The 27894-nt window shown below is 39.6% G+C and overlaps 2 protein-coding genes across 4 annotated transcripts in view; both read right to left on the reverse strand.

The window, feature by feature from the left end:
• Positions 1-773: 773 nt before the first annotated feature.
• On the reverse strand, positions 774-4801 carry rpl35 (ribosomal protein L35). Its single transcript, XM_084729318.1, has 4 exons — positions 4644-4801; positions 4001-4137; positions 2021-2102; positions 774-963 (listed from the first exon to the last, which is right to left on the reverse strand). Exons 1-4 carry the CDS (start codon positions 4644-4646, stop codon positions 814-816), a joined length of 372 nt encoding a protein of 123 aa, XP_084585444.1. The 5' UTR covers positions 4647-4801; the 3' UTR covers positions 774-813.
• Positions 4802-6178: 1377 nt separating this feature from the next.
• Positions 6179-27894, reverse strand: part of golga1 (golgin A1) — a 29738-nt gene continuing 8022 nt past the window's right edge. Inside the window, exons 4-24 of one of the 3 annotated variants that reach the window (XM_084729315.1) lie at positions 26946-27020; positions 24640-24737; positions 24526-24558; positions 22817-22945; positions 22351-22520; positions 22047-22158; positions 21839-21922; positions 20608-20733; positions 19754-19849; positions 19328-19423; positions 19007-19102; positions 18201-18341; positions 17926-18000; positions 16143-16232; positions 15805-15907; positions 15101-15261; positions 14805-14963; positions 14623-14682; positions 11906-12130; positions 11507-11593; positions 6179-10285 (exon numbers count right to left, since the gene is read on the reverse strand). In XM_084729315.1, coding sequence (XP_084585441.1) covers positions 10205-10285; positions 11507-11593; positions 11906-12130; positions 14623-14682; positions 14805-14963; positions 15101-15261; positions 15805-15907; positions 16143-16232; positions 17926-18000; positions 18201-18341; positions 19007-19102; positions 19328-19423; positions 19754-19849; positions 20608-20733; positions 21839-21922; positions 22047-22158; positions 22351-22520; positions 22817-22945; positions 24526-24558; positions 24640-24737; positions 26946-27020 — 2297 coding nt within the window. In that variant the 3' untranslated portion in view covers positions 6179-10204. The remainder of the gene's footprint in view (positions 10286-11506; positions 11594-11905; positions 12131-14622; positions 14683-14804; positions 14964-15100; positions 15262-15804; positions 15908-16142; positions 16233-17925; positions 18001-18200; positions 18342-19006; positions 19103-19327; positions 19424-19753; positions 19850-20607; positions 20734-21838; positions 21923-22046; positions 22159-22350; positions 22521-22816; positions 22946-24525; positions 24559-24639; positions 24738-26945; positions 27021-27894) is intronic. The other 2 variants (XM_084729316.1, XM_084729317.1) reach the window with 2 other exon arrangements.

The following is a 27894-nucleotide window of genomic DNA, read 5'->3' on the forward strand; positions in this document are numbered from 1 at the left end:
TAAATAAATCTTTACGTAAAAAATGTTCCCTTGTTTTCATGTAACTACCAAAACAGTTAGAGACTGACTTCAGTCATACCCTTACATTCGTGGTAAGATGTAAATGTTTGAGTCCCTCTGTCTCATGGCTGCATGCTGAGTTTTGAAGTAAATGTTTCAATGGTCTGTTAATCAGGGTGAAACTTTCAGGAACATTACAGCATTCAGCAAATGTTTTGGGGTTCTATTACAGAAAACAGTTTGTGTACAGCTGTTCAGAACTGTGCCATCTAACCATGTGCTGACTGACATCTTTGAGATGAGCTCAGAATTACCTAAAATTGTCACAACTGGAACGTGCAGATGTTTCCATTGTGACAGAGGAGAGCACTTCACCCAATTTTAGTCTAGCTGCACAAGTTAGAAGTATTCTGGTATAATCTCAATGTCATTTAAAATTCTCTAATGTGACATTGTTTCAATACAAGTTGAATTTCAATAAAAACTGTCACTGCAGAAACATGGGATAAAATCAGTGATTTGTAAAGCAGCCTGAAATGTCTCTGCCCTGCTGAACACATCTGAACCCAAAGCTACTTTTACTGCAAGAGTCACCACTGAACATTTTCTTACATTTGAGGATGCTAAAATATTATTTTACAACCAAATGGGTTGATCTGGAGAAATGTTTATGTAAACGAGAATACCATTATTGATTATGCTTCAGTGGACACAAAATGACTAGTTTATGTGTGACCGAGATGCAAGTGTAATGTAAACAACAGACAACTGTGGTCTTTTACACAGATTTTATTTTGTCAATAGAAAAAGCCTCTAAGCTTTGACAGCAAATTTGCGGATGGAGTAGAGGAGATCTTTCCTCTGCTGTTTCTTGGTCCGCAGACTCTCTTCGTGCTTGTTGAGCCGGCGGCGCAGAGCTCTGGTCTTCTTGGGTCTCAGATCCAGGGGCTTGTACTTCTTACCCTGAAGGGAGTGAAATTAACTTTCAGTACAGCTGAAAAAAGAGCAACGAGTGACAAGAGTGGAGGACAGGAAATCTGCAGGACAATCTGCAGCTGTTATCAAGATCTAGACTTGACACTTTGCTTAAGGATATTTTTCATTTTATACTTAAGAAAATTAAGTTTCTTTCATGCTTTTTGTTTTCCCAAAGTGGTGAGGAGAATTCAAAGCTTTCCATGTTACTGTTAAATCTGCAGTAACTAATTTAGTGCTAGGAAAAAAATCCACTCATGTTCCAGCTCAGGACACACCACATGCAATGCCATCACATATCACTGTCATGATCACTATGTTTACACAGACTGCATATTGTAATTGCATTTCAAGACATTCCTCTGTACATGGATGTGACAAAAAGTACTGATGCACAATGAAATAATTTATATTGAAAACCTCATTTGAAATGGGTTTTGCTTTGCAATGTCAACATTTTCACTGACAAAAGAAACCCAGGCTGCTGCTGCACCTGTGTCTGGGACACTTAACATTGGTTGATGCTGGACAGTAAACTGGGAGGTTTTAAAGCATGGCAAGTAAACACTTTAAATAACTACAGTATTAAAGCGGTATGTACCCACATTACAAGCTTTATAGATGTACACATCACTTTTACAATTGGTCTGCTTAACAAATTTTTGAACTTGATAATGCATCTCTTCATTTGTTTCATCTTGCATCACTATATTCCAGTCTAATTTCACCTTGTGGCCATTTCCTAAATGGTGTTCCACTGGGAATGGCAGGGAAATTGATGTTACATGACTGAAGGGTTGTTTTGTTTTTAACCCTGTGAACAGCCAAATCAAAGGAATGTCATAATTACAATTACTGCAGTCCTTGTAAACAGTGACTGGTTGTAAGGATCATTCAGGTCATCTCTCAAGTCTCAGTCTTTTGGTAAGCAGTTGTGAATGCATCAGCAAAACATCAGCTCAACAAGTATCATCTTAGACGAGAGAACACCAGAGCAGGCAGTGTGTGTGCTCAGTGAATACATGCGTTTGCTGCTTGCTCTCACCTTGTAGAACTTCCTCAGGTTCTCCTTCTGTGTCTGGTTGATTACAGTCAGGACTCTGGCGATGGATTTGCGGACAACGCGGCTAAAACAAACAAACAGCAAATTCAGACACTGGTCTTAGCACCACAGATTTTGATTTACTGGTGAAATGACCAAACAAGTATAGCTGTACACAAATCATGTTAAATCACCATGAAACAAAGCGCACTTGAAGAACTCTTCAACACTGAGTGGTTAAAGGCAACCGTCGACTGCACTGTCACTTAAAATTATACAGTTACATTTAGTCCATTTTTAAACTATCATATGATTAGCAGTGGGCAGCTACCACTCAGTGCCCAGAGACAAACTCCAGTTCAGTGCCAACATCTAGGTCAGGAGTACTGAGGATGACTGACCTAATATACACGTTGTTGACAGTAGGTGAAGTGGAGCACCTGGAGAAAACCACTCTAGCACAGGAAGAAAACTCCAAATGCAAACACCACACAGAGACATGTTCTTGATTCAGGAATTTCCTAAATAATGTACTTTTCTTGGGAAAACACAAACATCTGCCATAATGTTCTACTGCAGCATCGAGAATATAATTTGAACTCCTTAGAAAGATTGCATGTAAATGATAAAAACAAAGGGGTGGCAACATGACAGTTGATGTCACAGGGAAACTGATGTTTCATACTTGAAGAGTCACCATCACTTTCAAATGGCTTAATTATAACCCCAGTGAACAGATGAATCAAAATAATTTCATAATTAGAATTATTGGTGTTTAAACTAAAGAGTCATTGATTATGAGGACCATTCAGGTCATCTCAAGTCTCAGTCTTTTGGTAAGCAGTTGTGAATGCATCAGCAAAACATCAGCTCAACAAGGATCATCTTTGACGAGAGAATCAGAAAAATCTTCAAATCAACAACCTTACTGTGAGGCAAAAGCACCACCACCACCCATTAGTTATTCAGTGTGTACATGTTCGACAATCCATGACTAGGGCCTTAAATCAAAATTGATTTTTTTTTGCCATTTTAGTTTTTTTCTGGGCACTTGTACTTTTATGAGTAAATTTTCAAGTCTGTAGTTTTACCCATGCAAAAATATGCATTACACTACATAATCTAGTTTTACAATCATCGTTGTGTACTGTGAACAACCTGAATTCAGATCCAAAACTTTCATTTGCATTTTAGTAGCCAATCAGATGATCTGATCACAAACAGGCCAATGAAAACAAAGATCTGAGCATAAAACTATAGTAGCAACAGGTTTGGAGACAGGATTGCTACCGAGACTTTAAACCAATTTAAAATGTATTCATGGATATTTAACCAACAGTCTAGAGATTGCACCTCATTTGACATCAAAACTTAAAATGACAAGACAAAATAAATGCATTTTGTATCTTGTAAATTATTAATGATGACTTGATTAATATTTAACTATTGGTTAAGGAAAACAGTTAAGGAAAATGCACAAATTTTAATTTCAAAGACAAATAAAATAAACCCTTGACTGAATGGCTGCCATTGATAACATATTCACCACCAACTATTAGTTTGTACTTTTACTTTAGTATTTTTCTAATTCTGAGACTTTTACTTGTAAATGAGTAACATTTTTGGGATGTGACAATACTTGTACTCGAGGACAGATTTTCAGTACTCTTTCCACCAACATTGTTAATATTTGTTAAACTCACCAACAGTCATCCCTACAATATTGTTGCAATATCGATGGAGACATTTGTTTAAAAAATCATATACAGGTACATACATAGGTAGATATATGTATCCTATATGACGGCATAGCCTAATGGAGACATTTCTGAGCCCAGCCATACTCAGTAGCGCTCTGTGCAGACACCAAAAACAGCACTTGTACATGCTGAGTTCTTCGAGCCAGGGACAGTCCTGTCCTATCTGGGCCAACCTGGTCTGAACCAGGTGTGTTAAATCGCAATCATACAATAAGGAACTTACATCTTTGAGAGCTTGGAAGCAGCCCCGCCGGTAACCTTGGCCACACGGAGCTGGGACAGTTCATTCTTCAGGTCGTCCAGCTGCTTGAGCAGCTCTTCCTTCTTCTTGCCCCGCAGATCTCTTGCCTTGATCTTGGCCTGAACATTAAAGAAAACAGAGACCACCACACATGAGTATACAACAGGCCAACTCCGGCGACTTCCACCCCGCACAAGAAGCCTCCGCTTGGTAAGAGCTCCTCTCGCCGACACGAGTCAGCCAAGCTAAGAGCACACCGACAAAATTATTCGTAGTCAACATTCATCCGTTTAACTCAACGGTCAAGTTAATTTATTTCCTACCGGTAACGTTATTTATGAACAGATTATCTGCACGTTATCTTTTAACATCACGCAGTAATGTTAGCTAGCAGGCTGCCATATTGTCATTAGCTCACTGCTAAGAGCTCAGCTCAGCACCGCCGCTCGGTCCCAGCGCTCCATAATGTAACATTTTATTCCTTTACGGTCATAACCTGCTCATCAACACATGCACTGACAGCTACACAAGAATCTTATGAACACGTCTAACACACATTTAACAGACTTTAGTCGAGATAAACATGAAAAAATTAAGAATTAACAGACAGGTCTCGGCTCCTCACCATGTTCTCTCTCGCTGCCCTGTTGGAAAGGCCGGACACACCGCGTGCTCACAAAAAGTAGCTTCCGGAGAAATTCTTCGTCGTCGGTTTAGGTTTCACTGTGACGACATGCAAACAGCGCCCCTGCTGGGCGGAGCGGCAGAGAAGCAGTGACCGGGTAAAAATCAGCGGAGAATTACAGTTTATCATATTTTTCACAGCAGCAATCTTGACACGAAATAGTAAACACAGATGTTAGTGATACTAATTAAAGTCCTGTTCAATTTAGTGTAGCAGAGCCTTTCCAGTGACCCAACATGCTAAACAGCAGCACGCCGTTTAACCTGAGTGGAACTAGACCCAAACTAGTATCACTGGAAACACTACTTTCTCATGTCAGAATGGCTGCTGTGAAAAATATGTATATCTGAGGAATTTAATGTGTTTCTAATGGTAAATGAGAAGGAAACATACTTTACAATAGCGGAAATGTATGTGTGTAGTATATTCTATCCATGATTTTCAAAGTGTATTATTATTGCATTAATAAAAATAAAGAACTACAACCCCAGTTCCAAAAAAGTTGGAATATTAAGTAAATAAAAGCAGAATGCAGTGACTTGTAAAAACTTTTTGACCTCTACTCAGTTGAATACAGTACAAAGACAAGTTATTTAGTCATTTTCAAAATGATTAACTTTATTGTTTTTTGTGAATATACAGTCATTCTAAATTTGTTCCAAAAAAGTTTGGACAGGAGCATGTTTACCACTGTGATACATCACCATTTCTTTTTGAGAACTGAGGACATTAATTGTTGGAGGTATGAAAGTGAAATTCTTTCTCATTCTTGCTTGATATATGACTTCAGGAGCTCAACAGTCCGAGGTCTCTGTTGTCATATTTTGTGCTTCATAATGCACCACACATTTTTAATGGGAGACAGGTCTGAACTGCAGGTAGGTCAGTCTACTACCTGAACTCTTTTACTATCATGCCACACTTTTGGAACATGTGTACAATGTGTCTTTGCAGTGTCTCAGTGAAATAAGCAGTCTTTCTCAGCGACATTGGGATGGTAGCATATGTTAACCCTCACCCCATCCATGCTTGTGAACCACTGAGCTTTTCAAGGGTGTCACTTTAAAACCCAGTCATGATGCTGTCACCCGTTACCAGTTAACTGGTTTACCTGTGGAATGTTCCAAACAGATGTTTTTTGAACATTCCACAACTTTTGTTGCTCCTGTCCCAACTTTTTTGAAATATGCTGCAGGCATCAAATTCATAACAAGTGTATAGTTATAAAAGTAATTAAAAGGTTTACCATTCTGAACATTAAATATCTTGTCTTTGTACTGTTTCAATTGAATGCAAGTTGAAAATGATTTACATTTACAATCAAATGTCACCCAAACTGGATAAAAAGTCCCCACAGAAAAAAACCCTGAAATGTTCTGATATTAGCATTTTCACTATGTACTGTATAACAAAACATGGAAAAATTAAGGGAAAATTCATTTTCTCACCAAATATGCAGAATGTGGAGGCACATGCTGTGTTCATCATTTCAGATTTATTATTTAATAAATGTGGGAAAAGGAAACCTTTGTAGTGGCAGCAATTGTTAAATCATAAAAAGCAAAGGACAGAAAAGCTGTAGTGATTGTACAGTAGTGTTTCAGGGATTAACAGAGCAGAACTAATCAGGTTAAAAAGTGCATTCATCGTTTCTTTTGATTCTCATGGAGACAGTATATTAGCTAGCAGAGTTGGGGTGACCTCATCAGTCTGCTACCTGTCATTAGTAACACAGGATGATGACAGCTCTGCACTCAAACACATGTACTCGAGATACAACTTCAAACACCAGAAAAACAATCAAACCTAAAATACAGTTTCCTTTTCTTCGGCAGACAGCACCCCGATGTGTTTCTGCTTCATATTGTATGCACGCTATTGGAATGAATACAAACACAGAATCGCCCCCAGCCTTTAGAAATGAAGAGCACTGTAAAAGACTGACAAGACCGATTCAACAATGCAGTTAAACAGCAGGCATGCAGATTCCCTGGACTCCCCACTGATGTCAAAATAAACATCATCATGTTGTGACTGACAGCACTGAGGAAGAAGGATAGTGATGGGCAGTGGAACTGAGTGACAAGCCGAGGCAGAGACATGTATGAGTTGTGATGATGATGATAAATACTGCAAACTGGTCACATCAAACCATTTACATCCACTGATTTATAAAGTTCTCAATGCATACACTATGTACAGATTTCTATATATAAATAGACATATGGAATGTACTTTCATTTACATTAGCAAAGGCAGGTAAAGGTAGAGCATCCTCCAGTTATCTTTTACATAGCATTCACTTATTTCATCACATTATTATTTTTTTCATTCAAATGGACAATGAGGGTCTAAATCATTCAGATTGGTGTTAAAGGACCTAAAACAGTCTGTGCGTACAGATTGTATCAGCTTTGGCAGCCATGTTTGGTTTAGGTTATGGAGACTGATCTGCCAATCCAGGTGAAGAAAGGATGACGTGAGAGCAAGGTCTGCTGGGAGTCTCAACTCATGGTAAATAACAGTCATGGCCTTGCAGTTAGGCTCTACTACCCATTTAAATGAATGTTTGAACTACAGCCCAGCTGGTATCAGTGGGAATATGTCAGCAAACAGGCAACAAGAAACAGCACAACAGTTAGAGTGGTGTCACCATTACATCATTTGTCCACCAGAGGGCACTGACAAGGTTACCTTTACTGTGTGATAAGTTCCTCTCAGTGCATATCCTGTTCCCTGTTATTTAGCAACCAAGTTAAAAGGGACAGGTCACCCCAAAATCAAAAATACATATTTTTCCTGGCTTGTAGTGCTGTTTATCCATCTAGATTTTTATATATCCAATATAATGGGACTAATTGGCAGGCAGCTCGTGGTGCAGAAAGCACAAAAATTACATTTGAAACATTGAAAATCAGTTTTTCCAAGAATCATGACCTGGTTCCTCAAGATAATCCACACACCCTGTTTCATGTAAAAACTACTGTCTTCCTATTCAAAAGAAAGTAATTCTAGTAGATTCTAAAGTAGCTCTGGTAGATTTAAGTAGTTCATACATGAAACTGCTCACAACAAGGTGTGTGGATTATTTTGAGGGATCTGATCTGATTTCTGAGTTTTTCAAACACATGTTTAGGCACTTTGAGTACCACAGGAGTAGTGCTATCCAGTTTTGTTACCTTGGAAAGAAGGCAGACATCTTTACAACCAAACTCTGCAGCTCACACCAAAACAGTATAGATGGATAAACAGCACTACAGGCCAGAGGAAAAATGTGTATTCTTGATTTTGGGGTGAACTGTCCTTTTAAGGGATCCTCATTAAAAATATTTGTTATGTTTATACATAAAACAAAAAAACTGGCTCACATATTGTTTTCCAAGATCATTTCACTCCCTGTACTGCCCACACTGAGAATGATAACTCCAACAATGACACTGACGAACAATAACGTTCTGCAAACAGCGGTGCTGTGTGCTCCAGCTGTGTTGGCAGCTTAGAAAAACTGATATTAATGAGCTGTTACTGCTGCACATTGCACAGAGAAACAGAAAGAAAATCAGAAGGATCTGGGTTTACAGAATTCTTCAAAATTGAGAAGTCAGGAGAATACAACACTCTGTTACAAGAGGTCTCGTCAACAACAAACAGTGCCAAAGACCATTTAGCAGTATGTACCTGGTAAAAACTCATTTTTCAATGTAATTTGCAGCCTGACATAACCGTTTAATATGTTGTATGACCTGTAAATTCAAATAGTATCATTCATCAAATTGTTCTGAAATGGATCCAAACTACATCGTTCATCACTGTCTTTGTCATTATAGTCGTGGTGTAGACACATTTACCGTTACTGTTCTAGTTATCATTCTTGGTGTGGACTGCTTTTAATACTGGTATTATCCTCTAAAATCAGAACCAGCCAGGCTCCAGCTCAGACAATCTTGCAATGGTGATTCCAATGATTTGAGTGTGAAGAAATATGATGGGAATATTTTTAAGAGAAATAAAAGCATGAAGTTTTGTTAAAGGGACAATTCACCTCAAAACAAAAATACATATTTTCCCCTGCTCTTTATCCATCTAGATAGTTTTGGTGTGAGTTGCAGAGTTTTAGAGAATTTGGCCATAGAGATGTCTGCCTTTTATCCAGTTTAATGGGACTAAACGGCACTCGTATGTGACGCTTGTGGTGCTCAAAGCACCAAAAAACCTCTGCATTTTCTAGCAGCTCTGCTAGGTTCTACTACAGAAAGAAAGTAGTTCCTACAAGAAACTGCTCACAACAAGGTCTTTGGATTATCTTGCGTAACCAGGTCTTAATTCTTGGAAAGAGACACTGCTTTTGAATTTTTCGAATATATTTTTTTGTGATACCCCCAAAACTCTGCAACTCACACCAAAAACTCAAACTAAATCTAGATGGATAAACAGCACTACAGGCCAGGGGGAAAATGTAGTTTGATTTTGAGGTGAGTTGTCCCTTTATGATACAGGCCCAACTTACTTTTGCTTATCATGATTAATCATCAGTCACAAAGGGTAAAATGTCAGCATCCTCATTTCTTAAAGAATATGGGGGTGTTACTAGACAAAAAAAATACAGCTTAGATTCGCTGCCACACAGTGGACACACATTTCTTTCAATTTCATCATGAATATTCAACAGATCATTAAGAAAATTAATTTTCTGCTGTTCCAGCAAAGAAAAGAGGTGATGACGAATTCAGAAAAAAGGGTTTCAAACCCTACATGTTGACAAATTTAGATCCTTTGACACAAATGTGAGCCATTCGTGTCCACTTGGCAGGTCCTGTTAAATAAATCCTCACCGATACTGGAACCAGAACAGCTTCAGTATCCTGTCCAAGTCATTAAGTGACACATGTTCATTCTGAAGCCCTCTGTGATTTCAAATTAAAGATGAACAAAGTGAGATGACAGTCACAACAAGTCAAATGTGTTTTTGTTCCAACAAAACCACACCTGACTTGTGGTTGTAATATGGGTAGAAATGAGGCAGTTCAAGTCTGTTATTTCTTGCTGATGTGATGTCTCATTTTCTTACATGCTTTGTCACCTTTTGTCATTTCCACAGAGTAGAAATCAACAGATCTGTGTCTTACGTCAGGGAAGTAAAATGAGACTGGACACACGTAAAACCCCAGTGTGAGTGATGCATCGGTCTGTTCACCCTTTATCCCCACCCAACAGTCCATCTGCTTTAACCATTGACAAGAAAATAATGTCATTTAAAAACCAACAACTGATTATGAATAGGCCTTTATCCCGCAAACATACTGTGCAGCCCTTCTCTGTCCCCACAGAGCAGAAAACAACAGCCCCTCCCACACAGAGCCAGAGAGAACTGTGGGAGGCTGTTGAGAGTTTAAAGCTAGAGTCCTGCTCAGTGATGGGAGCCACAGAGGAAGGACTGTTTCCTCAAGGAGGTGGTCCTTTACTTCCTCTCTCTCCATCACTGCAGCTCTCCCTGCTGCTCATCAGCTCCAGTGGTGCGAGGAGCCTGAGACTGAGGGCCGGATGATTCCCTTTGGAGAAGGTTTGGATCCAAACCAGGACATCTACAACACAAACATGCCAATCAACAGGTTAGATCACACACTGCGTCTAACAACATTTTCATAGTCCTCTATCGTAGGGCAAGTTTGATTGATTAAATCAACATCCAGGACTAAAAATAAGAACCTCCACACTGCGGAGCTTAAAGTTCTTAGTTTATGTACTAAAAATGTCTTGCTAAAGCAAACACTTGACTTAAATTTCTCAAGAGAGCATGAGTGATAGAGATAGACAAGAGTATGCATTCTCATATGTGATGTTATACTAACAGAGTACCTGGACAACAACCTGCTAGAAAAAGTCTGCTGTCATAACACACAACAGATATTTTTTTCATTTTCATTTTAGTTGATTTCATTAACACATGTATTATTCCTGGATAGATATTATTATCTAATATCTTTTTTATTGTTTTATTGTTTTTATTGTTTGTTCCCTGCGAGACAAAGGCAGACGTACATGTCTGATCATTTCACTCAGAAACATACTGCAGTATAGTGAATGTGACAAGTTCTCTTTAAATAATAGTATGTGCCACCTAAGAACAAATCTGTCTATAGAAGTCATTATTGCCCATTAAGAGCAACAGTATTAAATGAAGTGGACAATATCTTAATCTTGACCAACAATGTTTTGGGGGGGTCTATACTTCCACTCTCCTACAAGCCCAGGCCCAGAAAAGAGTGAGCTCCAGAGGACACCATGTGCCCCTAAGAGAGGTTTAAGTCATTGTGGAATGAGGTTTATTATGTGTCTTGCTAGCATCCCTGGTTAGCAAGGACACTCATTGTCTAATGTGTTTTGCTAGTTGTCCTGACTAGCAAAGACAAGCACCTTTAGTGTCAAGTGGAATCCACTCATCTGTTAGTATTTTAAGTTAACATTTAATTCTGTCATTAAGTTTGCTTGATTTAATTTCATGTTAACTTATTTTCACATTAATGAATTAATAAAAAAGAACCTTTGTTTGTTTGCACATTTGTCTCAGTTTGCCCTTCTTTCTTTCCCACAGGTTACTTTTACTTATTGTTACACTCCTCATCCCATAGCCCAAACTTTGAGGTCATAACAAAGTTAGTGTCCTATGATGGCATAGTGACACACTTTACTTTGATGCAAGTTATATGAACTCCAATATTCTAGAAACACAGCTTTAGTAGCCTTCCTATTTCTGCTGACTGAAACTGAAGACTGAACACAAGGAGCATTAATCAAACACCAACCTTGTACTCCAGAGTTTGTTTTAACATGTCCTCTTCCTCACGAGTGAAGTTGAGCAGCACAGATACAGCTCGGATCAGCTGGAATGCCTGACGGAGCAAGACACACAATCAGACTGGGTTTGTAACAGAGTCTGGATCAGTCTCACCAAGCAGGCGTACAGTGCTGAACTTCACTATATTCACACAGCAGCTTTTTTTCCTCCGACATCTCACTCGGGCTGGGAAGCTCAGATGTCTGCTGTACTGCTGTGATCAAGATTTTAAGTTGTATAAACATAAAGACATAGACAAACAGTCATTATTTCACAGCTTCCCAATTGATCAGCAACTGCACAAATTCCCGACATTTATATGACTTGTACCCTGGAAAGCAGCAGTATGATATTTGAGCTCCCTTACCTCAGCCTCTCTGGATGACATAAACTTCAGGACGACATGTTTGAGATACTCAAAGTTGATTTCTCGTGAGTCATTGAGGTCTGACGTGTTGGTCACCGTGGTGTTGGAGGTCGGGGGGCTCGGGGTGGAGGCTGGTGGTGGGTCTGGCCAAACCCTCTCTTGTTTTTCTGCTCGGCTTTCTGGCACCTTCTCCTTCCCTTCAGCTTCTGGCTCAGGCTTTAGCTTCTACAGAGCATAGAGAAGGTAATACATATGTAATATTCATGTATATATTTCACTCAGTGAGCACAGAAATATTCAAGTACAATCCAACCCAATGTTACTGCAATAGCTTCTCATGTTCAGACAGGATTTGATTCAAAAATATGGTCATTTTTAAAAGGAGCAGCCTTTGAACATGCAAAAGTACTACAGTACTACAGTCCAAATAATAAGCTGAAGTCACAGACTGTATATTAAATAGGTTGCAGTCCTATTTGATATACAGTCAGTGGTTGAAGTGAGTTGTCCCCCTCCTCCCAAGACACAACAGAGACAGGCAGGCTGCAGGAGCGCAGATGCGTGCAACCTAGTAAACCGATGACGAGTCCTCCACTATAAGTTGATCGGCTGTTTATAGCTGTCATTTTGTCTGTGAATCCAAAGTTTGTTATCCTGAAAACAAAAGCCGACTGCTCTGAAATAAGACACTCTGGACAATGAGTTAACTGACTGCCTGTCTCACTGCCTGCCAAACTCCATTAACATTTTGCTAATTTTAACAGTTGCAAACATCTATGACTTCAACAAGATTACTCGAAATTTCTTACAACTCATAAACAGACACAAACTCGTTCAGTGAAAATTCTGCATTAATCTGAACTCTGATTAATGTGATATGGACAGACAAAACAGTTATTCTGGTCCAGTATAATATATAAATTTCAAAGGGGGGACACCACAACTGTAGCATTCATATCAAGTGAAGCAAGTATTTCAATTTAACATGTTCCCTTGATTTCTGATGACACATCATGATTATTTCATGATTTATTACACTAAATATATGAACAATTTCAATAATTCCTTCATGTTTGTCAGTCAGTTTGGTGGTCTGCTTTCATATTACTGAATTACTTCACACTGTTTAGACTTGTCAGGTCAATATTTCATGCCAATGAGTCATGTGCAACTTTTAAAATGTGTTGACAATGGAATTATTTCAGCTGGTATAACTGGACATCGAGTGCAATGCCAAAAAACACAATAAATGAGATGTGGATTCTTTAGATGAAGCATCAGCTGCTCTGTGTGACTGATCCAACCTGTTATGGGTGCTGAAATGAAAAGCAACAGGTTCTGCAACCAGAAAATAAAAATAGGGCATGCAAAACTGGCACACACGCCAGGGCTACCACCACACTGGCCATTTGGTTGTGGTCCAAGCTGTCATGTTCAGTCCAGTATCAAACTAGCCTGCAGAAGCTCTGCAGATAAGGTCAGCAGCCTATTATTTTTATGACTGAGTTGTCATTGTTTCTGAAGCTTTCACTGTTTTTCAGTAAGTTTTTAACCAGGAAGTAACGTAGTATGCTTCACTGCTGGAAGCACATGGACTGAACATCTTTCCTCCAGGTCTCATGGCTTCCGTTCTGCTTTTACCTAGATCAAAAAAACAGCTGCCTGCACTTAACTCACTTAATGTTCCCTGGGGGACTGAATTGAAGACTCACTCTATAGTATCTCTCATGGAAAGAGCACCCCGAAAGAAAACAGTTTCCTTCATTTATAACAGTCTCATGGCATACACCTCTACAGAATTACCCGGTTATAGATCATGGGAGGCAGATATACCTCTAGGAACAGAGACCATTAATTGGGAGGTGGTGTGGAATAATGTATTTGGGTCTTCCAAAAACCTAAATCATCAGTTAATCCACTACAAAATCTGCCATAGGACTTATCTAACACCACGTAAAAGGCATCTATTGGGTTTGGCACCCAATCCCTACTGTACATTCTGTAGTCAGGGCATCATGGGTACACTGATGCATGTCTTATGGGAGTGTCCAGATGTACAAAGATTTTGGGTTAAAGTTGTGGATAAGATGTCTGATCTGGTGGAGAGGAAGCTCCCGCTGGAACCTGCGCTTCTTCTTTTAAATGATGACTCCAGGATCAAGATAGCTGAGATAGAATGTAAACTCTGGTTGGCAGGCATGACTGCAGCAAAGAAAATTATTATTCTTGGGTGGCTTCCACCACACCAGTTATCAATAAAACATTGGCTACAAACTCTTCCCGAGGTGATCTACCTGGAGTGGTCATCAGCCCGTATTGATAAAGCTAAGCTAGCTAAGAAAGCTAAGAACGTTGGAGATGTGGGGAAAAAGCTGCAGAGGATGTAAAAAAACTACTGTCATGACTTTTGTGACTCTCATCTTTGGTAACTCTGTATGTCTAGTTTGTAATCCTGATCATCACTCTGGCCTGATCTGTGTGTGAGGGGGAATATGGGGGTGGGGGGTGGGGTAGGGGGTGTTCTGTAGTTCAGGAATGTGTAGTGTATAAGTTTGCAATGTTAATGCAATTACTGAAAGGATTGCAACTACACAAATGAGTGTGATTACTGAATTGTCGCAAACTGAATAAATAAATAAAAAGTTGATTGCAAAAAAAAAAAAACAGCTGCCTCATCAGGAAACAATTAACACATGACAAGATGCACTGAGTCTCACCAGTTCCTTCTGGAGCGTCCTCTTCAGCTCGGCCAGTCTCTGCTGCAGCTGCTTGATGGTCTGCAAAACATCATCAATATGTTTTATGTCTGCTGGAGGTGAATCTGTATGTATCTGCAGAATGTATCTGCTTTTATTAAACGCTACAGGATCAACAGAATATGAGTAGAAAGGTATCTGACCCTGTTCTTGTCGCTGAGCTGCTGCTCCAGCTCTCTGTTGACCTTCTGAATGTGATCCAGATCATCCACTGTCACACTGCCGTTCTGATCCTCCTCACACACCTCAGGGCTGTGAAGCTGCTCTGTCAGGGTTTCCACCTCAACCTCCAGGTATGAGATCTAGACAACACAGATCAAACCACAAGGACAATTCATTCATGTTTGATTACTGGCATGAGTTGAAAATGATGAAAACGTTTTATTATTATTAAACTGTAAATATGTATGCATTTGTGAGTGTGTGTGTAGGTGCTAACCCGCGCCTGGCAGCTGTCTAGCTGCTGTGTCTGACTGAGCAGCTCCTCCCTCAGACTGGTCAGCTGCGAGTCTTTGTCCAATTCCATCTGCTCCATCTGGGCTCGCTGCTGCTCCACCTCCTCCTGCAGCTGGACCAGTGATGCCTGCCGCTGCTGCACCTCTGCAACACACACACACACAGACACACCATTGTTTTCATGCCAGAATTGAATCAATCATTTATGATAAAGTTGCAACATTTCTGTTATTTAAGAAAAAACAAACCAAAATATTAAATGTTAGACTTGTTTTATACTGACAAATTCTGCAGAGTGACAGGCAACCTATCACAACAAACCTATCGTTGTAGCAGGTTCTTAATTGCTTTTAAGTCCCGTTCTAAGAGGTGTTTTCATTATTTTGGCTAGTCACTGTACAAGGATTTGACCAATATGAACTTTTAAATGTCACTGCCACTATTACCTTATTATCACTAATAGACCAGCAACTCCAGAGGTAACTGCATGATAAAATGACTGTTTTTTCCAAAGCAGTCTTGCAGCTTTGGAAAGAGTGAGGCCTGGTGACCACCATCTACTGTAGGCAATACACTGACTATTGATAAGCACTTTATACAACCCCACTTCAAATAATCTGAACTGTCCTTTAAACTTCATTTAAAATGTGAGTGTGTCTGTGTGTGTGAGTGTGTGTGTGTGTGTACCATTCTGGAGTGTTCTGATATCCTCCTCTCTCTGTGCCAGCTTCTCGTTGACTGTGGACACTTCCTGCTGTGATCTCTGTAGAGATGTGGTCAGCTCTCCAACCTGACAACAAGCAAAGGGAAACACTTTTCACTCCATATTCACACATCGAATAACAAAGTGGCAAGTGATCAAATGCAAATGCATTCCACTGAATAACACACCTTCTGTTCTTTGTCTCTTAGAAAGCAACATGCTTTCTGAAAGGGGGACTGTTAAATCATTTGTGCGGAACCACATGTTAGCTGTTGCCTTTCTATTACTGTGTATACTGTATGGTGTGTGTTTGCCCTCACACCTGTGTTTGCAGCTCCTCCTTCTGTTGTCTGGTTTCTTCTTGAGCTTTGGCGATTTCTGTGCTCACTGTCTGCCGGTTGTTCAGCTCCGTCTGAGGAACACATCAAGAACAAGTCAAGAGTGAGGACTACAAAGACAGAAGTCTTTATTTTTGACTCTTTATACATCTATATTTCTTGGTGGATCTGACAATTTAGGTGAATGAATGATGTATATACTTTTCTGGCTGATGCAGTAATTGTTCTGTAAATTGAATTAAGAAATAGTTTAGAATTACTATACTGTACTGTAAGTCATCACATACACGAACAAAGACAACTGCCTACTGCCTTTACAATTTCTTGTCTCTCAGTTTAGGGGAGCATCACCGCCACCAACTGTCGCCCTCACATCAGTGAGAACATTACAAATTGTGTACCTTGCAAGACAGCTGGAGATCGTGAGAATCACAAGATCATTTGAGAATTCACTAAGAAGGGGTGGAAGAAATACTAATTTCTTAGATACATCTTGTTGCGGATGCCGAAGAAGAAAAATCAATTTTCTAATTTTATTAACATAATACTGACAGAGTGAAAAGGGTGGACATTCTACAGTGCACACATGCTGGAGTTACTAACATCTTCTCTAAAGGGAGCAGATACAATCATGTTTTGATTTTGTATCTAAAGAATTGCATTTGCAGGCAAACATGAAGTGCATTGTGAATATGTTTTATGCCATCACCTTGAGAGTAATGTTAAGATGTTAACAGAGTCGCTATCAGTTGTAACAAATGAGAGCCACTGAGTGGCACACACCACAGAGCACTCCACCTCACCCTCATTTTTTATTCTCATACAGGCAGAAGACTGTATGAAGCTTTCAAATTAATTAAATTCATTACTTAATGAGGTTAACTTATTAAGATAAAAAGACTGCAAATCATTTAATTGTCAGTTAGTTTTCATGTTGTATTTTAGGGAAACTGGAGCAAGAGACTGAAAGTGTCCCCTTTATACTGTGAATCAAAACAGACAAAAAGATTCCTAGCCCTAAATGTGGCATGTACATCATGTTGACTTCTAACCTAGACTCATTCTTGAACTTTAGGGAGGATGGCTGACCGTGAACAGCTACAGACGGATACAATTCCACTGACTTACAAGCTTAAAATTTTGATGCATCAAGATGCATTGAGAATTGTTTTATCATCGAAATCGTAGCCCTCTGAATCAGAATCAAATCGTGAGCTGCCAAGGGATTCCCACCAATAACACTAAGGCAGTGGTTCTCAAACTTTTGTCAAAATCTCAAGGCACACCTGTATTCATATCCATGCAAAATGGCCTCTGTAACCAACCTAACCAATGAAGGCGACAAGTACTGGCCAATCAGTGACAGAGTTCCTCAAGTGTGGGTGAAAAAGAAAAAAAGCCATCAATCAGGGCCTTTGATGAGTCACACCCTAGTAACTGCCAGCATCCAGCATGACCAATGAAAACTGGGGTTCGCTTTGACAGAAGGTACGTTTTAGGGTATATAATTTGACTACAAACAAATAACTGAGATTGTAAATTTGAAATTAATGCATAACTTTTCTTTCAGTTGTCTCCTGCAGTAATAACATATGGTCGTCAGAAAATCCCAAGGCACACCTGGACTTGCCTCAAGGCACACAGTTTGGGAACCACTACACTGAGGGTTAGCTCCCGTGGTGGAAATAGTTTTGCCAAATCTCCCCCACTGTCACACAATACGTACTGTCGTATCACCCAACCCTAGTGTGTTGTAGTTATTCTTACCCTGCAGTGCTCCAGTTCCTCTGTCCGCTGCCTCAGAGTGGAGTCTGCCTCACTCTTCTGTTTGTTCAGATCAGCCTACACACACAAAGGCAAAGTATTAGTCAACACAGAGTAAACAGTGCTCTGTGTTCACCAAAATAAATACATTCATATTACTGACTGCCCCATTAACCCACATCTCTCACCATGACTGCTGTATAGTGTTATGGATTACAAATAAATCTATCAAGATTGAACTGGGGGGAAAAAAAGTAGTAAACAGGAGCTAAACATACCAGACTGTCCTGCAGCGTCTGTCTCTCCGTCTGTAGGGAGGTGATGCTGTCCTCCAGCCGGCTGGTCTTCTCCTGACTCTGCTGCTCCAACAAACACACCTGCTGATCTAGAAAGGCCTTCTCTGCACTCCACTCTCCTTGCTGAACAAAACACACATAAATACATGGTTACACATACATATACAAAAACACACTTTTAACATTTTAACCACATTGAAAAACTTTATTTTCCCTAAAAACGGACTTGAGTACACATGGACAATTTCAGGTTTCTAATAGCAACAGCTTTTTTAATTGCTCTGTGTGTTACAAACGGGTACACATTGTGAATCTGCAGCTTTTTATACAAATTCATATATATGTTGTGATTGTATACTCACAACTGTCTCTATATTTTCAACAGAGAGTGCCTCCTTAAAAGTGAAAAAAGTCTTTTTCCTAAATAGTAATTATCAAGATACAGATATTATAGAAATAGTAAGGAGCTGTCAGTGTCGTTCTTAACATGACCACCAGATGGCACTAAAGTAAACAAGTTTCAAATCCTGCTCACTGTAGATTCATATTTTCAATGATATTTGGCCATTTGTTGAGCAGGAGCAGTAATTTTGACTTTTATTTCATGCTTAATAGTCAGCCATTTTTCCCACCTGGCAGAGAATTTCATGTAACAAGAGGTCAGAGAGCTTCTTGCAGCTACAAGTTTAGAGGTTCAATCATAAGTCAGCAGCCTATTTGGGAGACATCAACCCAAATTATGTCTTAAAACAGACCTCTTTAGTGCTCTTAACTGTTGCAGTACTCACCAGTTTCTCCATGAGCTGCTGTTTCTCTGTGATCTGCTGCTCTGAACTCTTCAGTCTCTCACTGCTGTCTAAGACCTGCTGCTCCAGGTTAGCTATCTGAAACAGATAATAGAACAGTGATTGACTGTGATCAGACCTCCACACTGTGAGCAATAGAAATTTATTTCCTATTAAAGTGAAGAAGCACACATATCAAAGTTAACCCAGCGAGAATGCTCTGGCCGTTGCCTAATTCTTCACTGTTGTCAGTACGTCTGTGATATCTGGTGGCTGTGTGTCTGTAAGTTGCCTATTCTTGCAGTTCTGTGCCTGTTTGCTTACTTGTGCATCCGTTCTCTCTTTGTAGGCTCTCGAGGAGTCGTCTTTGTGTCGGAGAAGCGTCTGCAGCTCAGTGATGGTGCAGCTCATTTTGGATACCTGAGGTCAGACAGGAGGGCCATTCTGTCACACTGCTCTGTCACCTTTATTGAGACATTTTTCTTTCTTTTTGCAATTTAGCCTGCTTTAAGTATGAAAGAAAAAACTGGACTGAAATAAAATTGATCAGATTTGAAATGACAGAAGTCATGTTAGTGGAAATGGGAATAAAGGAGCACTCCTTTTTATTCACCTTATAGCTCCATCATTCTACTTAATCCGCAGATATTATAATCAATTATAATCACAGGTTTGCAGATATTGTGGCAAATAATACATGAAGGGACTTAACTATAAGTCAGGGGTTAGGGAATAAATGCACTGGTTTACCTGTGCCTCCAGAGAGCTGAGAGACTCGGCATGGTTTGTCCGAACAGTCAACAGCTCTGCTCTGGTCTCTTCCAGACTTTGTTCCAGGCTGGACTTCTGAAAAGGCAACAATAGCAACAACACAAAGTCTGAATATTATTCTGTAGAACAGGAACATAGTAGGCTAACGTAACAACAAAGACCACAACATGATGAGATGAAAAAAGTATTCAAAGCTTCTATAAAAACAACACAAAAAAAACAACAATTCTTTTAATAAACACATCATGATGTTGTTGCTGAGACTCGAGAGGATGGGAGGAGGTGGGACAGGCAGACAAAGTTATCGCCAATCACCGATTAATGGGCTGACGATTGTTTGGAAAATATGTATCACTCAACCCTAATGTTAAATGTTTGTTTACATCAGTACAGACTGCGAACACTACAAAAAAATGGTACAATAATTTGTGTGCCTCTGCGGTCCCACCAGGGGGGCCACCCCCGAGTTTGAGAACCAGTGAGTTAACCCAAGATGACATATATAATGCTATTTTTTATTACTACTGTACATAAACACATCTGTCATCAAAAAATAACAGTTGGGACCTTTAAAGTTCAATTTTGGCAGTGATTTGATCCATTTAATTCATATGATTCTATTTCACTGAATGATGACTGCTGACGAACAGTTAATTGTATCATTTGTTCTCTCTGACTGAATGTAAGAAATGTGCTTACTATGGTATATATATTAGAGTGGAAAGTTTCTAAAAGGATTAATGTCACATAACTTAAGCTGAATTAATTTTTCATTGCCTGCCACATTAAATAAGGTAGTAGGTTCCAGCCAGCACTGGCTCTCAGTTTTTCACCTCTAGAAGCAGCTCCTGTAGATGCTCGTCCTGGCTCAGGTTCCCCTGCAGCCGTCTCTCCAGAGATGTCACTTTCTTCTGAAGGTCTGTTAACAAGCGCTCCTTGTCCTCCTCCGTCACAGCAGCCTGATGATGTCAAGGGAAGACATGAAGCAGGATTCCAGCAAACTTTTAAGTCTGTTTTAAATCTGGACTGTGCGTACTGTGCTTGCATCTGCTTACATTCTCATACATACATTCAGAAGACATTCTCATTGATACTTCCAGTGTCATCATATTATTACTGATATCTTGTACTCGGACAGTCAGTTTTTATAACAAAATTTCAGCTATAGTTTAAAGTAGAGCTGCTTCAATTAGTCTATTAAATCAACGATGTCGAGCAAAAGAAAATTAGTTGCCAACCATTTAAATAATCAATTTCTAATTTTTCAAGGAAAATGTCAAACATTTGCTGGTTGCAGCTTCTTAAATGTGAGGATTTGCTGCTGTTCTTTGGCAGCATCCATGAAGCACACACTGTAAATGGAAACCTATCAACTAAAAGTCAACATAATGTATATTTGCCTGTGTTTTATTAAAATAATGCATGTAAATTGATGTCTGAGCTAGTTACAGTTTCCTTCTCTGTTTCTTTTATAAATGCAAGGACACTGTACTGCTGAGAGTCCAGTTGTGTGTACAAAAAAGAAACTTGTCACAATCAGCCAAGTTTGGTGTTTACATTTAGTGTTGTGTGCATCTGGGATGCTTGGAAGTCGGAAGTTGGAAACATCAACTGGGAAATTCTGACCTCCAACTTTGCTGAAGTAAAATGGTGTACAACTAATTTTGTGTTCCAGTCCGAGTTGCACTGTGACCTTCCTCTGCTGCATGCTAACAGTGACAGTAACAGTGACAGCAACACCTTGCTAATGTAAGACTTAGGCGACTGGTAATGGGTAATAAATGGGTAATCACAGCACTATACATGTGAAAGCAATGTGGAAGTGGAAGTATGTTTTTGATTCTACACCACAGATGGAAAAAATATGGATAAGGGTAAAGTTAAGTGGAACAATGTCAAACTATTAACAATTAAGTTTAGGGCTAGGCTAAGTGTTCTTTTAGTTCTTACAGACAAGTCATTCACAACATGGTGGGCACTTCTAGACTGTTGTCAAATAGCATGTATTATAAAATGGATTGCATTGTTAGATGACACACATGGATGGACTGATTATGTTCTGACCTTCTGTTGTTGCAACTTCAGGGCGTCATGTTGAGTCTGTAATTCCTGGAGGGACCTCTCTAAAGATGACACCATACTCTGTGACTGAAAAACAAACATCACACTAATCATTCACGCACGACTGCCTAAAATTATTTCAGAATGGTTTTAATAAGTTGATTTAAGAAGCAGTAGAGTGAAGCTCATACAGCTGGTGTTCAGGACTGACCTTCTGGAAGTCCTCTGAGACCTGCTGGATGACTGACTGCAGCTCCTGGGTCTGTCCCTCCAGCTCACTAATCTTCTTGTCTGCCTCCTCTCTGAGCAGCAGCAGCTCCTCTCTGCACAAATACAATGAGATGCAATAAGTCTTCTTTCATAACAATCAGAGCTCAACTACTACTACAAGCCCATCATTTGGAGAGTAGGTCCATGTTTCAGTTTTTGTTTTGTTTTTTTGATTGAAAAATTCAACTAGTTCGCATTAGCATTAAATCACACACCACTGCCTGATCTGTTGCATTCCTTCTTACCGCTCGATTTCAAACTCAGAGTTGAGTCTGCAGCTCTCCTCGTGTTGCTGTTCCAGGGCCTTGAGTTTCCCCCGAGTCTCAGACAGGCCTCGCTTTGCAGACTGAGCTTCGGCCTCTTTCTGCTGGAGCTCCCGCTCCCGCTGGCTCAGCTGCTCCTCCTTCTTCAGCAACTAGTAGACATGAACGGGAAATAAATCATCATCTCAGAACACAGCATGCACTCAAGAAAGTGCTGCTATGAACCAAGAGAAATCCAATCACACCTCAACAAACTAAGTGCCAAAGAGACCCTCCTGTACTGCACTGAAGCTCACAGATTTTACTCCAAACTGTATTTCTTCAATAACAGCTAAATCCGTTCCAGTTCATCTCTGATTTTCAGTTTCATTACAAAGTGACAGAGGACAGTAAACGTTGTTTATCAGTAATGCTGGAATTCCAGCCATCCTGCCCCACGTGTACACACCATGTGTTTAACTTTAGCGAGCTCCTGCTGCTGAAAGCCCTCCAGTTCATCCAGGTCATCCCGTTTCTGGAACAGTGCTAAGCTTTGCTCCATCATCTGCTCTATCCGGGCTGACAGGGCTGCCTTCTCCTAAACAAACACAACATGTATTATACCAACATACATGTGCAGAAGACAAACTTAAGTGTGCTTTCATGCATGTAGTTTGATCCCAGCCAGGAAAAAAAGTACATAGTTTCATGTACTTGCCGCATTTGATAATTAAAGCCACAAAGTGCAATATCTGTTATCTGGTTTTATTTCCTTTTCCACCTTATGACATGTCAAGAAAAATCCCTGCAGTCATGTGGTGAAGTGCACTAGTCATTGCCAAATGATAAGGGCTCAACCAATCAACAGTTCATAATTACCAGAACCAGCCACTTCTCTCTCACCCTGTTTACACAGAGACCCTGCAATATTGGTGCAACCAGGGCTTGTCTTTGAGCCAGCTTTGTGTGTTTATATTGAAACAAGCAGCACTAGCATAAAGCCACCTCAGTCTATTCTTTTACACAGAGTAACGGCATCACAGAATCCAAAAGAGGCATGACATAACACAACAGCGCACCAATCAACATGTGCTCCCTCATCCCCCTTTCCACTCATCTGTAATCACACACAGAGCTGATAACCTCATGGATTCATCACATGTTCCCAGTTACATGGATCATCATCTCTTCTGCTACTTTTAAGTTGAAAAGAGCAACGCAATAATCAAAAACTGTAGTGAATATGTAACTTAACAGCATCCTATGTTACTATCTCCCCTGGTGGATCAGAGGCAGAAAAAACCTGACCTCCCTATTCTGCCTCCGCATCTTTTATATGACCAGAGAGGTGGAATAAAGGCACAATATCCCTGCCTTGAAGAGGCTGTGTAAGGCAGGCTTTTGTCTGTAGTCACTATTCAGATTTCCTCGAATAATGCACTTTGTTGCAGTGATATTTAAAGTTAACTGTAACACCAGTTCAGAGTGAGTGTGTCTTCACTGTAGTTTTTGAGAAGAACAGAAGCTGTCTCACTGGAGCAGCTGAATTTGGACCAGAACAACTCACTGAGGACAGGGACTTTGAGAGTTTAAATTTTTTATTTTATTTTATTTTTTACATTTGGGGACCTAATTTGTTTATTTAAATTTTCATTTAACATCATAAGAAAGGCTGCCCATTGTGTTGATAGTTTCCCCTGGTCTGTAGTGCTGTTTATCCATCTAGATTTTTTGGTGTTTTGGAGATACTGGCCACAGAGATGTCTACCTTCACTCCAATATGGCACTTAGCCAAAATGTATTTGAAAAATTCAAAACCAGTGTCTCTCTCTAATAATCATGACCCAGTTATTCAAGATTGTTCACAGACCTTGTTTTGAGCAGTTTCATGCAGGAACTACTTTATTCTATTGGAAAGAAAGTAGTTCCAGTAGATTCTACCACAGATAGAAAGTAGTTCCTGCATGGAACTGCTCACAACAGGGTCTGTGGATGATTTTGAGCATCGCTTATAGCCTAGATCAGGATTTCAGTAGTGTGAAAGCACTCAATTTGAGTCTTACTCTTACTTGTCATCCTTGATCATTCTATGGTCAGTGTGGAATAAGTTTAAGATATTCAATACATAAAATAGCATATTATTAAAAAAAAAGATAAATATAATATTTTAAGACTTACCTTTTCCACAACAGCCATCTTCTCCATCCATTCCTGTAGGTACAGGACAGAGAGAGATAAATACACAACCCACAAATCAGGACTGTACAGAGTAAAAGACAGAGAGGCATTCACCTGATCCTTCTTCTCCAGTGCTAAAGCCATCCCCTCTGCCATTTTGGTTCTGGTAGCCTGGTGAGACTCATTCTGGTCTTGGAGTTTCTTGATGGATGCTGGGCAGTCAAAGTGAGAGAGAGAGAAGGAGAAAGGAAAAGATGGAAACCATACGGAGAGGTTTGTATGCAACCAAAAAGAACAGAAATGTTAAGTAGCAAAGACAGTGGCACCGTTAGTAGCTGTGAAAAGTTAGAGTCTGATTAAGAAGTGTGTTCATCCCAGAAGCAAAGACAGGCAGAGACAAGCGATGCATGGCAACTGACAGAAACTGAAACAGGTTGTTAGAGCTAACACTGCAAGATCTGTGTGTGAACTATGAAAAAAATCCACCCTTAAGTCCAAAAACAAAGAATCAACAAACTTAGAATCTGACTATTTTTAGAGCTTTAATTTGTGAGAACCTCAAAAATATGTAGTTCTTTATGATGAACTAATCCTTTACAGTCAGCTCTGAAAGTGGCGCAGTGGGCTCATTCCAATCAAAAGTTTTTTTTTCCAAAAGATTTTAACATATTCTGAGAGAAAAGCTGTCATCTTGGTCTGATAGTTGCACTATAGACGTATGGAGTGTCCAAAATCGAAATGCTTCATCCTTTGGGGAGCATGAATGTGCTCTGTAATTTCACAGTAACCTGCTGTTAACCCCTCATGTCCAGTGTACACAGCTGTGCCATTTTCCTGCTGTGGTTCCAATATGTAGGTGGTGGAGCATCTTCAAGCTGTTTGTTCTTCAGTAGATGCATTTTCAATAAAAACTGTTTTGTCAACACTGCATATCAAAAAGAGTTTGTGGCTCATTTATGATAACCAGAGGTGGCAAAAGTACACTTATTCTTCACTCAAGCACAAATACTTGTGTAAACAATGACTCTGGTAAAGTAGAAGTACTGATTCAACTTGTTAACTGCAGTAAAAGTGAAAAAGTACAGGCTCTGAAATGTACTCAAGTATAAAAGTAAAAAGTCATCCTCTGAAGGACATCTCTACTGACTGTTTCTGTGGAATTCGAACTGATCCTCACCTATTCTCTGCAGTCTGGTCCCCCTCTCTGTCTGTTTTGTCTTGTTACATCTTTTACTGCGTTTTTGTCTTTTACATCCCTCTTCGTAGTTTTCATCTCGTTAAGCTGTTTTCATCTTATTACATCTTTTTATGTTGTTTTTGTCTTATTGCATAATTTTTGACTTTTACATTGTTTTCATTTTGTCTTCTCACATTGTTTTGTCTAGTGTGCCCTTTTTTATGTTACATCTGTTGCATTGATGGATAAAGTAAGGAATTGTCTTTTCTGTGTTACTGTTCCTTCCATTTAGGTTTTTGTGTTCAAATGTAGGGAGTAAAAGCAAAAATTTGTCAGAAAAATAAATAAATAAATAGTTAGTTACTTCCCACCTCTGATGATAACAGATCTTGTAAGATAGCTGATTGTTTCATTATATCTCCAAATCCTGAGTGTGAAGTGAGTGAGGCACTCCACTCATGTCCAACAGAGTGGCACTAAATCTTCTCCAGCAGCCTCAACAGAGATGGAATGGGTCACAGCTGTATTCAGTGAACACTGGGGGTTAGAATGTGATATTTTTATGTGAACAAATCCAAATGTTTGCTAAGGGGGAGGTTCGCCAAATGTTAGAATCCATCCTGAGACATATCTGCAGTATAGTCTCAACAGTGTTGGACAGACAGTCCAACTGATGTCACAAAAATACGAGGACCAATCAATAATAAGAGCCAGATAGGCCAGTTTTTCCACTGATAGTAGGCCCAACACACCAAAATGCAACACAGCTGTGAGATATATTGATATTTACATAATGGGTGTGGCTGCAACCCTACAGTTCATAACCATATCTAGTGAGCTCTATTTATGTCATAGAGTCTATGTTTCTTATGTACATATGTGTAAGAAGAATTGGGTCAAATCACATCTGCAGGCACTGTCACCACACATTGTAGGAAATGTAGGAAACCAGAATGATAGTAGATATGTGGGGCAAACTGAGGGAAAGTGGGTACACCAACAAAGAAACAGACAATGCATACAGAACTCTGAAAGCAATGTGCTGAAGAAAGACCAGAGTAAAAGATCTGAGGGTGGATTTTAAAGCATTCAGTGCTCCCAAAGCAAACCTCTGAAGCCCAGTATATTAGAATACAAAATTATCTTCATGGCAGGAAGTAATGATAGGCTAGGTGATGGTTGTTACAGCTGACAGACAGATGAAAGAAAGGAAGCTAATTGGGAGGAGAGTAGAGGTACGTACAATCCTGATGCTTTTCTAATGCAATTTCAAGCTTGTCCTTGGTCTTCTGCATAATTCGTAGCTGCTCAGCGTAGTCTAGTGTTGGGAAGTAGGGTGATGGGATGGGGTATCAACAGTACATACACACACGCGCACGCAAACCATCACACAACCACACACACAAAACACAAACAGGAAGGAGGAACAGGCAGATGACAGTACAGAGAGAGGCAGGAGAGAGAGTGAACAAAAGGAGAGGGAGAAAGCAAAAGGGAAAACATGGTTGAGAAATAATGGAAGGTCAAACTATCAATGATTTTCTTATCTGAGAAAACCATACTGGTTAAAAGGCTGCATGAGAGTGTGCCACCTTTAACCTTTTCTAGGGGCCCAAAGTCACATAAGCCACCCAAAGAAAGAGGAGTTATTATTATACTGAGTAGAAGAGGAAAACACCCTAAAACTACAAATATGTTGGGACTTGTCCCTTTGAAAATGCACCCAGAAAACACACAACAGTATTCATTCACAGACACTGGTATAATCACCATTAAAATGTTTTGACAAATAACTGCTAGCATGGCTAACACTCTCTGTGCTGTGTCAGGTTTACAGAGAAATGATACTTCCTGCTTCAGATTCAAATCAGTAAGAGGACACTGAAGATTTCAAATATGTGGTAAATTTAGATGGTTGAGGGAGTGAAAAGTCAAATGAAAAATAACTATAAGACATTTATGACGCATGACAGTTAACTTGGTACTGATATACATAGTCATTTGAAGCAATAATGTTCTCAGTGTATGCTATAGTTACAGCTGCTGCAAAATCTGTTGGTTTTCCTGCATGCACACAGATTAAACAGCTTAGGTTTATTGTCTCTGCCTCTGGGTAGCAAGGATGTGTGCAAGACAGGGATGGGCAAAACGGACAAAATCAAATATCACAATATTTTTGACAAAATACTTTG

The sequence above is a fragment of the Lutjanus erythropterus genome, chromosome 10, assembly GCF_056507025.1.
Source record: "Lutjanus erythropterus isolate fLutEry1 chromosome 10, fLutEry1.hap2, whole genome shotgun sequence".
Classification (NCBI taxonomy): domain Eukaryota; kingdom Metazoa; phylum Chordata; class Actinopteri; order Lutjaniformes; family Lutjanidae; genus Lutjanus; species Lutjanus erythropterus.

What these genes read in the sequence shown, in the direction of transcription:
- rpl35 (XM_084729318.1), bottom strand. An exon ending in GCTTCCAAGCTCTCAAAGAT is followed by an intron (nt 2,103 to 4,000) that starts GTAAGTTCCTTA and finishes TGTTTGTTTTAG; the next exon opens with CCGCGTTGTCCGCAAATCCA. An exon ending in ACCTGAGGAAGTTCTACAAG is followed by an intron (nt 964 to 2,020) that starts GTGAGAGCAAGC and finishes CACTCCCTTCAG; the next exon opens with GGTAAGAAGTACAAGCCCCT.